Source organism: Epinephelus lanceolatus, chromosome 21 (genome assembly GCF_041903045.1).
Source record: "Epinephelus lanceolatus isolate andai-2023 chromosome 21, ASM4190304v1, whole genome shotgun sequence".
In the NCBI taxonomy this organism is placed as follows: Eukaryota; Metazoa; Chordata; class Actinopteri; order Perciformes; family Serranidae; genus Epinephelus; species Epinephelus lanceolatus.
Window position 1 is genome coordinate 22,614,932 of NC_135754.1, and position 13,966 is coordinate 22,628,897.

Genomic DNA, 13,966 nt, shown 5'->3' on the forward strand with positions numbered 1-13,966 from the left:
TATTGTTTGTTTTTTGGGCTTTGTTGTATTTTAGGTAGCCCTGTGTAACATCTTGGCCAAGGGACTACCAGTGAAAAATAGCCTTTTGGCTAATTCTGGCATATCTATACTATGTGTATTATTAATTTGCACTGTCCCTTCTTAAATAAACTAAACTAAAATAAACTCACAATTGATGACTTTAAACAAAATCCAAAAAGACTTCAACTTTGGCTTTAACACAGATGACTTATGATTTTATTTGGACTTGAGCCTTATAATTGAAAATAAATTAAAAGAATATTATTTAAAAATGGCGCCATGAATCAATTAATTCCCCTTTAATTCCTTAATGAGCTAAAATTAACGCTATTCATTCACCCCAGCAAGTCAACACTTAATTCCCCAGATTCACTTTGTTTGAACTAACCCAACATCCAGTCAATGTTGCAGGAGAGAGCCATGAAGTACTAACTTTACTTTACTAAGCACTAGTTAGAAAAAAATGATACCATGGATTATTTTGTTTGCGTACAAAAACTGTGCAGTGGTCAACAAAATGGATTGCAATATACAAAACATGCGGATTCAAAATTACACATAAAGACGCGACAACTTCCAACAAACTTGTTTTAACAAATAAATACAAATTTTAAAAAGGTTTCATGATTTTTTGTAAATTTAATGTTGATGTTAAAATGACATTACATGTGATAAAGGGGGCAATATGACTTGTATATGACTTAAAATTTAAATTAGTCTTGACTTGGGACTTGAACGCAAGGACTTGAGTTTTTTTTTATTTTTTACACCATGATGCCGTAAATACTCACTGGAGCACCAAATGTATATTAATCCACCACTGAAAATAGTTTAGTAAAATGCTAAAAATGACAGTAACTGGTTGTTTTACTCTCAAAAAAATGATTTATGGGGTTAGTGGATAATGCTTTGTGCTAATGTTTGTTTTATTAACATGTTTTAGTCAGTTAACAACTTATTTTGAGAAGTTGGTCAAAATAAAAAAACATTTTTTTTATATATTTTTGAGTAGTATTGAATTAAAATAAGTAGTTAGAATATCTTAAATAAAATAATTTTACCGCTAAATATCACCACAACTTTTGGATAAATATTAAGTTGGTTCAACTTAATTAAGCTTTTCAAGGTCAAAGCATATCATGTTGTTTGTACTTAACTGATTCTGATTGAGTTTGTCAAATTATAAAAGACTCATAGGATTTATTCAATAATACCAGAGTTGGAACTACTTAAAAAGATGCATGCACATTGTTATCTTAATTTTCTTTAGTTGAACCAGTTTAGCCCTTTAAAAATGAAATTATATACACTATTTGTGACACATTTTAAAATATTTACACAGGGATGAATGGGCCTGAGTACCACAGACAGGGAAGGGAAGTTGGACAGACTTGTTCTTTTCATGGGATCCACCAACAATAAGAAAAGCATAAAACATAACCAGCCTCATCCTTTGAGAGCATACATTTTTGCAACACTAGTGCCTTTCTGTATACCAAAGACACAAGTGCACTCCCTAAATCAACAAAGAGTCTGAGTTTGAAACAAGCGAACAAGGCTCAGAGTATCCAGCTTCACACGAGGCAGTTAGATAATTTGTCAAGGCTCAAATTATCCAGTTTCCAGGCACACACTGTACACAGTCCAGCCTCTGAGCTCAGTGTGCAGAGGTGATCTTTCAGTGACTGTGAGGGGTACAAGTCTCCCCATCAACACTGTGCATAAAGCTCGGGCTGCTACACAAACAGAAAGGGCACCACTGTGGGTCAAAGTGTGTGGCGGGGGGATACAGGGCTGAGCAAAGGGTGAACGACCCCTTTGGCTACGTTGAATGTCAGCGCACACTAACCATTCAGCGTGATCTCCAACTGAGTCAGAGGGATGATTCTGCTTCCATTTGCATACTACCATACTATCTGGCATGCCAGTGTAGTATGAGTTCACTATGTTCCACCATAGGAACTTAAATAGAGATTAATATGTGGAGTAAGTGTCCCAAGATCCTCTGTTAGAGACACCTGAAAGAGCCTGTCAGGATTGCTTGGCCCCCGCTGACCTTGATTCAAGCAGTGTTATGCATTCACACACCACTGATGCCCAAACTCTTCATACACAGGGAGCACCAACTGTCCTCCACAAAAGGGCAGCAAAATTAAAATGTAACGTGTGATCCCTCAGGCTTGAATCTTTCATGCTTTTTCAGTGAGTTTAGCAGCCTTAAAGGAATAATTTGAAAAGTCTATTCCTTTTTTTATGCACACTGATTATGTAATATATACAGTAGATATCATTTTCACAGCCAGCCATCTTTGTCTTCATACTGAACAAACAGCTCCAGGTTTCCATTTCTTAGTCCAGGCTCAACACAATAAAGCACTCTACTGAAGAAGCAAAAATTACTGTAATTATTTAATTTAATGAGCAACTAAATATAATGTATTCTTTATATAACATCCTGCTATTGCCATTAGTTGTACAGTTAGTCCTAAAGTTGCTCCTACTTCAACAGTGTGAGTAAGAATTACTTAGAATACTGAGTTTTATCGCATTACGCAATCAATCTTATTGTATTTTACTATAATGAGGGCAACGCTAGCATTTTTGAGTTGAACAGACTAAAATGCATCAATTTTCGGCCCTAACTGCACACCATCATCAGCAGCATTTTTCCAGCATCTGATTGGCTTAATTCACAAGAAAACAAATGATTGCCTCACATCGTTGGTTTGGATCTCGGTGATACAACATACACATTTTTAGGCTTTTAGTGTACTGAACTTAATTTCTCACTTGCAATCCTATTAGCATTTCACTCAAATAAATTATCTTTGATTGATTACTTAATTCCTTTAAGGGCAATCACTTGCCGCAAATATTTTAAGTACAATCAACTTATCCAGGTTTGCAGTGTTCTTATACCTGCTCTTTGTATTTTGCCGACTATAATCGGTGTGCATGTTCATACTGTTCATACATGTTCATATATTTTACCCATTATTGTTTATCTTACTATATCTTACTATACAATGACGAAAACTCTGTCTGTGTGTCTGTTCCACGTTTTTCTCCTCACTGACTTGGTCAATCCATGTGAAATTTGGCACAGTGGCAGAGGGTCATGGGAGGATGCGAATGAAGCAATATTACATCAATTGGCCAAAGGGGGGCGCTATAGCAACCGATTGAAATTGTAAACTTTGAATGGGCATATCTCATGCCCGTATGTCGTAGAGACATGAAACTTTGCACAGAGATGCCTCTCCTCATGAGGAACAACTTTGCCTCAAGAACCCATAACTTCCGGTTATATAGATTTTCCGCCATTTTGAATTTCTTTGAAAAACACTTAAAATCGATCTCTTCCTAGGACGTTTGACCGATCTGCATGAAGTTCCCTCTTGGTAAAAGTTGGAAAACTTACTAAAACTGAGCTTCTATAAGGCAATGAATATTTCGGAGGGCGTGGCTCATCACATAAAGGTATATAACATCTCAAGGGTTTCACTGATCACCACGAAACTTTGTAGGCATATGACCACACATAATCGGAGGGGACCCCTCCATTATTGACCTGATAAAACAAAATGGGGGCGCTAGAGAGCTAATTTCTTATCTAGGCCTAACCGCCAAATCGATTTTTACTAAACTTGGCAGATATGTAGAACAGGACGCCTCAAGGTGACTGGAGAAATTTAACTCTAATTGGCAACTGGGTGGCGCTATAACAACAGAAAAATGCTTAAAAATTTAAAGCATTGAATTTATTGTTAAATTCATCATTACATTTTGGAAACTATCTCTGTTTATGTGGGTTTAAGCTCCTGGGATGCAGGTCTGTTTGTTAACCACTGTTGGTCCAAACTGTAATATCCTGACAGCTTTGAATTGTCTTTCAATTCAATATAATGAAGCACAATATCACAAATCACAATTTGCCTCAGAGAGCTTTACAGCATACAACATCCCTCTGTCCTTGGACCCTCTCAGCGGATAGGGAAAAACTCCCCCAAAAAACCCTTTAACAGGGAAACCTCAGGATTTTCATCCAGATATTCATGGTCCTCAAAGATTTAATCCTAATGAATTTGGTCCTAATGACTTATGGCAGAGGTACTCAACTAGCTAAAACCGGGGGCCACCTATGCGAAATGACAGGACTAACTAATCTTTCTTTGAAATTCTATAATTTCATATTAACTGGTTTAGGATTAAATCACTCATCTTTGCTAAGAGACAAATCCAGTTGCTTGTTTAGTACTAATGTATGGTCCTCTACCTTCATTATAGCAATGATAACAAGGTAAATGTTTTGAATAACCACTCAGTCATGTTAGGTTTGGTTCCAGCTGCAACAATTAGTCAACAATTAGTCAATTCATAAATTAATCAATGGCCAGAATCTGCAACTATTTTGATCATCAAGTAACTGTTTTAGTCTTTTTTTTTTTTTTTAAGCAAAAAAGACGAAGATTTGCTGGTTTGATGCTTCTCAAATGTTAGAATTTGATTCTTTTTTTGCCATACATGATAAACTGAAAAGCTTTAGATTTTTGGACTGTTGGTAAGATAAGACATATCATTTGACGACGTATCAAACAATGACTCATAGTTGTTTTGAACTTGCGCTGAGGCTGCATGTCCAATATAGAAAATAAACACAAGTGACTGTGAAGATGAAACCTACTTTATGTACTACACAAGCAGTGAGTATAAAATATGTCACTAGCAAATTCCAGCCGCTCGGTGCAGCCCCCTGTTGTGACCTGGTACCTGCCTGCAACCTGGCATCCAACTCCTGGGTCAACCAGCACCCTCAGCTCAGCTGCAGGTAACACAGAGGGAGGAGGAGAGAGCCTGTTAGCTAGAAAACAGACTCCTTACAGCATCACTGTGTCCAAAGGTACAGAGCAGAGAGACAAAGAGACAGATGAGGAAGTAAGGGTAGCGTAATGTGCTCGTGCCAGTGTCCTGCTTCCTTCAAGTTTCACAATTCACACAAAGAGGAATCATTGTCATTCCACCAGGTTCCTCCTGACAATATAAATGCAAATATGTATAAACGAACTCCATAGGAATAGGAGCCAAATGAATATGAATAGGGAGTTGTTGATAAGGAGGAAAAAAAGCAACAGAACTAGCTGACTGGTTTCCTTTTAAGAACCCACTGGTGGATTTTAAAAGAATGGAAGCTGCAGAGATATACTGATCGGACTGATAAGAAGAAAAGCCTGCTTCAAGGCTGTTTTTGGACAAATGGGATGCAAAATATTAAATGTGTTGCAAATATGAGGACGCCTGGCTGCGAAATTAATCCAAAGATGAGCTTTAAATGACAATTCATAAGAAAGTTAGTCAAGTTTTAAAGGTTCTGTATGTAACTTTTTCAGAAAATCCCTGTCATTAATGACACATCTCTCTGAGGCTGTTAAGTGAACGGCGGTCAGCATCTTGTTGCTCGACCACCGGTGCTTGAACTCTGAAGCCATGAGCAAGCATGGGGCATCGTCCAAAACCATGACAAACAAGAGACTGACTGTGTTTGACAGTAATAATGTTAATAGAAGGCTGGAAAATAAATTACAATCATATTTAGAATAACGTTACTATCTGTAATCCATCCATCCATTTTCATCCGCTTATCTGGGGCCGGGTCGTGGGTCAGCAGGCCGAGCAAAGCACCCCAGATGTCCCTCTCCCCAGCAACACTTTCAAGCTCCTCCTGGGGGACCCCAAGACGTTCCCAGGCCAGATGAGATATGTAATCCCTCCAGCAAGCGTGCGCCAGCCAGATCAGCCCTGGAGTCTGGATGAATTAATGACATTTATCACCCAAATATTTTGCTACCTTAGCTAGCTAACAATTCATTCTCGTTAGCAAGCAAACTAACGTTAGCTAAGCACAATATCACAATATATTTCACATGTCAATGCTTCCTCTAACGTTAGGATTTTGTTTCAGCATGGTGAGGCACTGAAATTATGATATGGACCACTGAATTTGATGGATTTAATGTTTATCAAACCAAAAATTAAACAAGAATTAGCTAGCTAGCACAAACCGCAGACTCTCCTCCTCACTCCCCACCACTAGGATACTAACGTTACTACCCCGGGACAGGAGTGGACAGCAGCTCAGACCTTAGCCGCTGTAGCAACTTAAATTCAGCAAGTGCAAACCCGAGCCCTGGCGTACAGCGGGCTGGTGGCCAGTGGGTCTAACAGCATCAAAGTGTGCTGGTCCAGCAGGAACTTGAGGTGGTTGAGAGGGTGGCCCAGAATCCCAATTTGAGTTGCTACAGGGTGCTACGTGAAGGTCCATCTCCACCAGGCCAATGCTGCAAAATGTGTAGCATGTGTGGACTCTGTTGTGGTGGGTGCTGCTCATTTGTCAGCGTTAGCAGACTTCATTTCTTAGCTAACATTAGCTACTGTTGCACACTGTTAGTGCTGTAATGAGCTAAAGAGAGGCAAAGCACTCAGGAACATGCATAACGTCACATCCTTTGGATTTTCCTTTCCTTTACATAGAAGTCAGTCCACAGGATGCTAGAGGTGACAGAGGAAGTCTGGGAGTCTCAGTTTTTGAATTAATTTACCACTTGTTCACCCACTAGTAAAATGTTACATACAGAACCTTTAAAGTATGAGTGTTGTTTAGAAAAGCTGACATTCAGCAAGCATCAGGAGGGTCAGAGGGTGAAGTGAGATAATATTGATTCAACACTTTATCATATAAAAATGTACCACAGATTGATGTGATTTACATTTGCAGAAAACAGACAGGCAGATAAGAGCTGAGAGGTCAAAGGTGTTTTCCCCACCTTCCTGCAGTGAATTAAAAAGAAATCCAGACCTGTTTCTGGACTTTGGTTTTATCAGATGAAAGCACAAAGAAGGCTCAAGGGAAGAAACCAAAACGTTTTCCTCTGCATTATCAGTGGAAAGGACTGAACGAGTGTCTGACTCACAGTGGAGTTGAAGCGCAGGTGACAGATGTTACAGGAGATGATGGGTTTCTTCTTGGGTGGAGCCAGGCCAAAAGTGTGGTTGATCACTGCCTTCTGCACTGGGTCCATCTGCGAAGTGAAACATACAAACACACATAGATGAACACGAATGTCCTGTTTCAAGTTGGTGATACCTTAAGGTTTCAGAGAGAAGTGCAAGTGCAGTTTCCCCAGTTCAAGTCAGGCCTTTGGGTTCTCCAATGCACATCATCCCTCCTGTCTACACTACTGTGGTACTACCATCCTAAGTTCCTGTCACTTTTTCGTAGTCCCTGTCAATTATAGGCAACAATACCATAAAAGAATTTGTCATAATATTTAACTCATATTTTTTCCGCCAGTTTTAAGGTAGTTTCTTTAAAAGGACAGTTCACCACCAAAATCAAAAATACATATTTTAACTCTTACATGTAATGCTTTTTATCAATCTAGATTGCTTTGGTGTAGGTTGCCAAATGTTGGAGATATCGGCGTAGGCGTTGGCACTTTGCTTGTGGTGCTTATATTGCCAAAAGCTACATTTGAAAAACTCAACAGCAATGTCTCTTTCCAGAAGTCATGACCTGGTTACTCAAGATAATCCACAGACCTTGTTGTGAGCAGTTTCATGTAGGAACTATTTCCTTTCTACCAAAATACACCCTCCAACAGTATCACTGCGCAAAAGGAAGCGTGCATCTCTCCTTTTTCTTTCCTTAATTTATTCTGAAAAATACACTGTCTAATTCTTTAAAAACTTGATGTAGCATCCATGTTTGACTTATGTAGACTAGATCTTAAAGTCAAACTAATCTCCCTTCACCTTCATGTTCACACACTCGTTTTTATAGAATATGATATATTATTACATTTTTAAAAATCCCAGGGCCTTCTAATCAAAGATAAAGGGAAGATAACAGTCTATGCTGCTCCACTGGAAACAACACGACAACATTTAATTAATGAGACCATTAGGGTACACACACCAGGTTAAAACATGTCCTAACAGGTGCTGTGACAGGCGACACTTTGCCTAAAATGTTTGTTAAAAGACAAAAAACTGTTTTCAGATGAACAACCTGTACATGAGATTTTTAAAAATTAAATAATATATCATATCAAAACGAGTGTGTGAACATGAAGGTGAAGGGAGATCAGTTTGACTTTAAGATCTAATCTACATGAGTCAAACATGGATGCTACATCATGCTATGTCTTTTAAAATATTAGACATTTACAGTGTTTATATTTGTCAGAATAAATGAGGGAAGGAAAAAGGAAATTACACTGTTGAATTCACACATTTTAAATAACCTTTGTCCTCACTTGATACTTTTAATTCCTATAGTGATAGTTGAGTCATATTTTTGGCATCAGGTGTCAGACAGGAATCTTTTCCCAGCCGCCCACATGCCTGATACATTTAGCGCATTCCTCTGACTTGTCTCATGAAGGGTTAAAGCTAAATGTGACTATGGAAGTGCTGCTTTATCATTTAGAGCCAGACCAAACATATGTGTGTGTGTGAGAAAGAGAGAAGTGTTATATTGGGGATGTCTCAATCATATTTTTACCCCCTGATCGGAGCCAAGTTATATTTATGAGTCTATTAATATTTTCCTATATAACATGGCTACTAAATGCGCATTCCATGCAAAATAAAGCTGTTTATGTGAGACATGCTTCACAGTTTAATAGTTCTGCTTCAGAGCTTTCCTTTAATAGATTTCTTTTTATAAATAAATTGAGGCTAGGATTAAAATATTTTAATCTCAGACCATATTACTAGTCTTTTTCATATTTATTTATATTTTCTTTTAGCATTTTTCTTAGTAATGACAGCAAAGAAATGACAGGAAACAAGGGGAGTAGCACGCCACAGGGGCACCCCACTGAAGTTCAGTTTGATGCAACCAAAATGCTCTTCAATCTTTTCTTGAATTTGGGGGTTCTGTTTGGGACTGAATCACTATAGCCTCATACGTGATGAGTGTTTGCGAGAAATGTGGTATTGTATCCTACCGTGCTGAAATTGGGGAAGAGGCTGAGTGGCGAGGAGCTGTTGACCCTGAGCGGCAGGAAGTGCTCCAGCTGGGCATGAGTCTGCGGCTGTAGGGGTCGACCTGGCAGAGGCAGGGAGCCCAGGAGTGGGTGGACTTGGCTCTGGGAGAGGGCACCTACAGCAGGGGTGATCACATTTGAGAAAACACATCATTGTGACAACCATTTTCTCGCTTAATCCTCTATCTCAAATGCATTTGTAGAGACACATTTCACCCTGTTTCATTTAAAACTGCACATCCTCACACACTCACAAGGATAAAGACAGACTTTAGCACACAGCATATTAGATCAAGACCCATTCCCACAGTGAATGATTCACTCAGTAAAGCTTTAATGACTTCAGTAATAGCAGGGGATAAATGATGAGAGGCTTTGTGTGGCCTTTTCCTGCTCTACAAGTCCATAGTTTATCCTGACAAATGTATCTGGCCTTTAAACGCAGCACTAGAGTGTAATTGTCTGGTTTCGTTCTTCCTCAGATGCTACAAAGTGGTCAGGCAAAAGGACTGCAAGGTTGTTTTAAGGCCTAAGGTGACCAATTTACTTCATTTTTATTGAAAGTCCCCCTCCACACGTTTTACTAATATTTTACTTGATGTGGTTTTCCCACATAACAGTTAGAAAATACAATTCCTGCCTCTGGGTTGTAAGACGCCATGAATCGGTCAAATTGTAGTCATAGTTTACATCCAAATCTGTCCAGACTAGCCGTGAGTTGATACCTCATATATGGGTGTTGTTGCAAAGACACTACACTTTCTAAAAGACGAAAGCTTCACGCACATCTTCAACCTGCTAGCAAAGATTATCAAAGCAATCGGCACAGGGTTGGAAATTAATTTTGTTGCCAATGTGGCTGGTGGATTCCAAAATCGACCAGCAACTCAATAGATTACCATTGTTCTTTTTTAGGCTGGTGAATGAAGCAAATTTAGCAGTCACTTGCAATTTTCACCAGCATTCGGCTGGTGGCTGGTGCTAATTTCCAACCCTGAATCAGTACCTGAGTACCTGACCAAATGTCTCCCCCTATGACGAATAATTACCGCCAAAAAAGTGTTTTTGCAGAACATTATGACGTCAAAGTGAAGCTGATCTTGAACCTTTCGGATACAAAATGTCAACACTTCTTCATTATATTCTATCAGACATTTGTGCAAAATTTCGTCATAATTAGTGTATGAATTATTGAGTAACAAAGGACTTCTGGTGGCGATGCGCCATGGGTAACAGCTAAACAGGCAAGCTGCTGCTCCGTATGGTTAAACATTGTTATATCTAGCCAATCTTCATAACTGAACTATAAAACAAAGCCTGTCCAAGAGAGGTGCGCACATGAATAGGCAACTACGGAAACTTCAACAATCCTAGTACAAAAATGTTGCATTTGGACAAACTAGCTGACACTGCTAATAGTAGCACTAGCAACCCAGCTGCTAGCACACAACAAAGATGAGGAGGATAACCCAGTGCTGTGCGGGTTTCTCAACATCAATCGCAACCTGGAAACAAAATTCTACAAGGTAATCAAGGACGTAGCTGACGTAAAAGGCTTGGTGGATTCTCTCAAAGCTGACGTGGCCGTGCTTTCAAGCAGCACTGATGAGACAGAACAGAGAATCTCTCAGCTGGAGGATGATAACACCAGGCTTAATAGCACAGTGGCCAAAATGACTGACACCATCGCAAAACTCGGCGAAAGGCTACAGTATCAGGAGAACTACAGTAGAAGACAGTCAATCAGAATTAAGGGACTTATCAAGTAATGGCCAAAAACATGTGTTACACCCGCAAACGTAATAACAGCCCACAAACGTAATAAACCACAAATGTAAAACAAATCTGCAGCTTTGAATGTAATAATCCCGCAAATGTAATAAATTTCCCATTAAATCCGTATTAACAAGAGGCAGAAGAAAATAAAATAAATCCAATTAAACAACATATTTGCTGCCACAGAGTAATTCTGTGAACTGACAAGGAATGACCAGTGTGTGTGTGTGTGTGTGTGTGTGTGTATGTGTGTGTTTCTCTAAGATATTTCTAACTTACTCAAAACGCTGCTCTGTCACTTTCTGACCCGCCCCACCCAACCTGCGGGTTGCTTGTCAACACACGCATCACTATTGGCAGGTGTATAAGTAAACAAACAACAACAACCACAAAGATCATTATTCAGTCTCATATTACATTTGTGGGAAGTTATTACAGTTTAGATTTTCACCTTCCCACATATGTAATAATTTCCTGCAAATGTAATAGTTATTACATTTGCGGAAAATTGTGTGTTACGTTTGTAGTAGGCAGCTGCTATTACGTTTGTGGGAAATTTATTACATTTGAGGGATTATTACACTCAAAGCTGCAGATTTGTATTACATTTGTGGTTTATTACGTTTGTGGGCTGTTATTACGTTTGCGGGTGTAACAACATGTTTTGTGAGATCATATTGACATTAGACCACCAACTTCTGAACAGTTCATCCTTGGCTCCCAGTGGACGTTTGTGCTTAATTTGAGGAAATTCTTTCAAGGCCTTCAAGAGATATTGTGTTTTAAAGAATGAGAAGGATGCAAGGTCATAGAGACCTTTAACCACCAAAATCTAATCACTTCATTCTCAAGTTCAAGTTGACGTTTGTGCCAAATTTGAAGAAAATCCCTTTAAGGCATTCTTGAGATATCATGCTCAAAAGAATGGTACAAACATACATAAGAACAGAGGAACAACCTCAAAACATAACGCCTTGGGCCACGGCTGGCACTGGCATGAAGGCTTGAAAAACTCTCAAAAGAAATTTGCTTGCAGAATGTTTTGCTTTCTTCAGCGCGTGGTTGACCAGTAAAAGAGCAGTGTATATCACAATGGCATTAGCATCTTGTTATCATCAGAGGAAAACATCTGATTCAGCCATACATGTTTGAGCCTCAGTCAGACCCAGACTCAGACAAGGAGTCTGGTGTGCAACAAAATCAACGACTAGCAGACGTATCAGAGTGTTAAGTGTAGTGAGCATCTTTTATTTGTTTATGTTGTTTGTTAGCTCGTAAGCTAACTGGCAGTGGCTGAGAATGGGTTGGCTGACACTGTGTTCGTGGTTGTAAAACCTACAGTAGTATCTGCTACGATGGGGTTTTTGGTAGATAGTGGATCAAAGTTCCAGGGTTTGGTTTACATCTAAAATGCACAGACATCGCTACCTTCAGTGGAGGAATGCACAAAAACCACTCTGGTGACAAACTTCACACAGATACAAATCAGTATAGTCAAGGTCAACATTTCAAGGAACATAATCATGAGAAAAACACATTTTTTACTTAAGATATATCCAACTGCTGGCTTTTTGTTGCTTACCCATTTCCTGTCTTCGTGCATATATTACTTTACCTATGAAGTGTTTGTTTTGATGAGCCCTGCAGCAATTTTAACATCCACATTTTTGCTTTGAATCTCTTTCCACATGACCTCTCATCTCATCCTGCTTAATTTTGGTTGGCCTAAATGCTTTCAGACGGCTCTTGCTTCAAAGAGCAGCATGGCACTGACCTTTGTCTAGACCCAAAGTAAACATTAGTGCGCTCACATTAAAATTCACAGTGTCTTACATAAGCATGGTGATTATTGTAATGCCTGTATGTTGAAAGTCCTGAGGTTTTTTATGTTAGAAGGTCATGTGTAAATGACAGAATACAGCAGCAATGAATCGTGAACATGTGAACGTTTGTTTAAATTTAAGCATTGTTGTGTACAACAGGTGAGAACTGAATTTTTCAATGACAGTTCCTTTAAATATCTTTAAGATATTTGGCAATAGAAATTATAACATTGGAGAAATTGCTGTTTTGTTTTTCGTGTAGATTCAGGTATAAAGAAGTGACACTAGAAGCTTGAGCTTGTAGAGTACAAAAAAAACCCCATAATTATAAATAAAGGATTTATTTTCTGCCTTCATGTTGTTTGTGCATGCCAGTGTTGTAGTACTTGAGACCGGTCTTGGTCTCAACACCACTTTTTGAAGGTCTAAATTATGTCTCAGACTTGACCATAATTTTACTCAGCCTTGTCTTGGTCTCAGACAAAGTAGACTCTGGATTGTATTTCAAGACTGATCAAGGCCACAACTGTGGGGATATCAATAAATTTCCTGTGCAAAATAAAAAAGGAGCATTGACTAAAGATGGTGAGGTTGATGCCAGTTAATCAGTATTTGGTTGTATTTGCTAATAGACATCAGAGGAAAAATCCCCCACATAACATTAACCTCTGTAATGCCTTTTGATTTTTTTTATCAAGACATTTCTCATGGTACACTTAAAAATACATACTGATACACAGGTCAAACCACAGTCTGATGGGTGGTTCAAGTGAGACTGTCAAAAAAAACGGATTTCAAGCAGTTCATAAAGCGACAAAGCAGTGTTCTGAGTAAGTTATTAATAACCTACAGAAACATGTGCAATAGTCCACCTTCCACCCTCTCTTACCCTCTCTGTGTCTCTTTCTCTTACACAGTAAGCAGCTTTATCATCACCTGCTGTGCTCAGGCCCCCTGTTATTTGGCTTTCGACCAGGAAAATCTGTTGAAGTCTGACATATTGAAATCTCTGCAGACTTATTGTCTGACAATCTCTCGCTCAACTTTCCCAATGTTGGATTCTCCATCCTCTCATTCCAACCTATAGATTATGGCAGGCCCAGTGGTGTTGTCACAGTTCGCACTTCAGGTAAAGGACAACCTGATATTTTTTGGTTCCAGCTGAGAACCATTTTTTCCAGTTCTGAACCAATTTATTTTTGGTCAAAATGCTGGAAATGGTTCAAATTTAGGACCAGGACGGAACCAGTTCCATGTTGGAAAAGAGGTATGACACATACGGGGCGGCAGTAGCTCAGT

The 13,966-nt window shown here is 39.0% G+C and overlaps 1 protein-coding gene across 3 annotated transcripts in view; it reads right to left on the bottom strand.

Annotated features, from left to right (window-relative positions):
* LOC117259098 (zinc finger protein 385B-like) overlaps nucleotides 1-13,966 on the bottom strand; it is a 136,175-nt gene that overhangs the window by 10,741 nt on the left and 111,468 nt on the right. For all 3 annotated transcript variants that reach the window (XM_033630321.2, XM_033630320.2, XM_033630322.2), the window contains 2 exons: nucleotides 9,030-9,184; nucleotides 6,990-7,097 (listed from right to left, as the gene is read on the bottom strand). In XM_033630321.2, coding sequence (XP_033486212.1) covers nucleotides 6,990-7,097; nucleotides 9,030-9,184 — 263 coding nt within the window. The remainder of the gene's footprint in view (nucleotides 1-6,989; nucleotides 7,098-9,029; nucleotides 9,185-13,966) is intronic.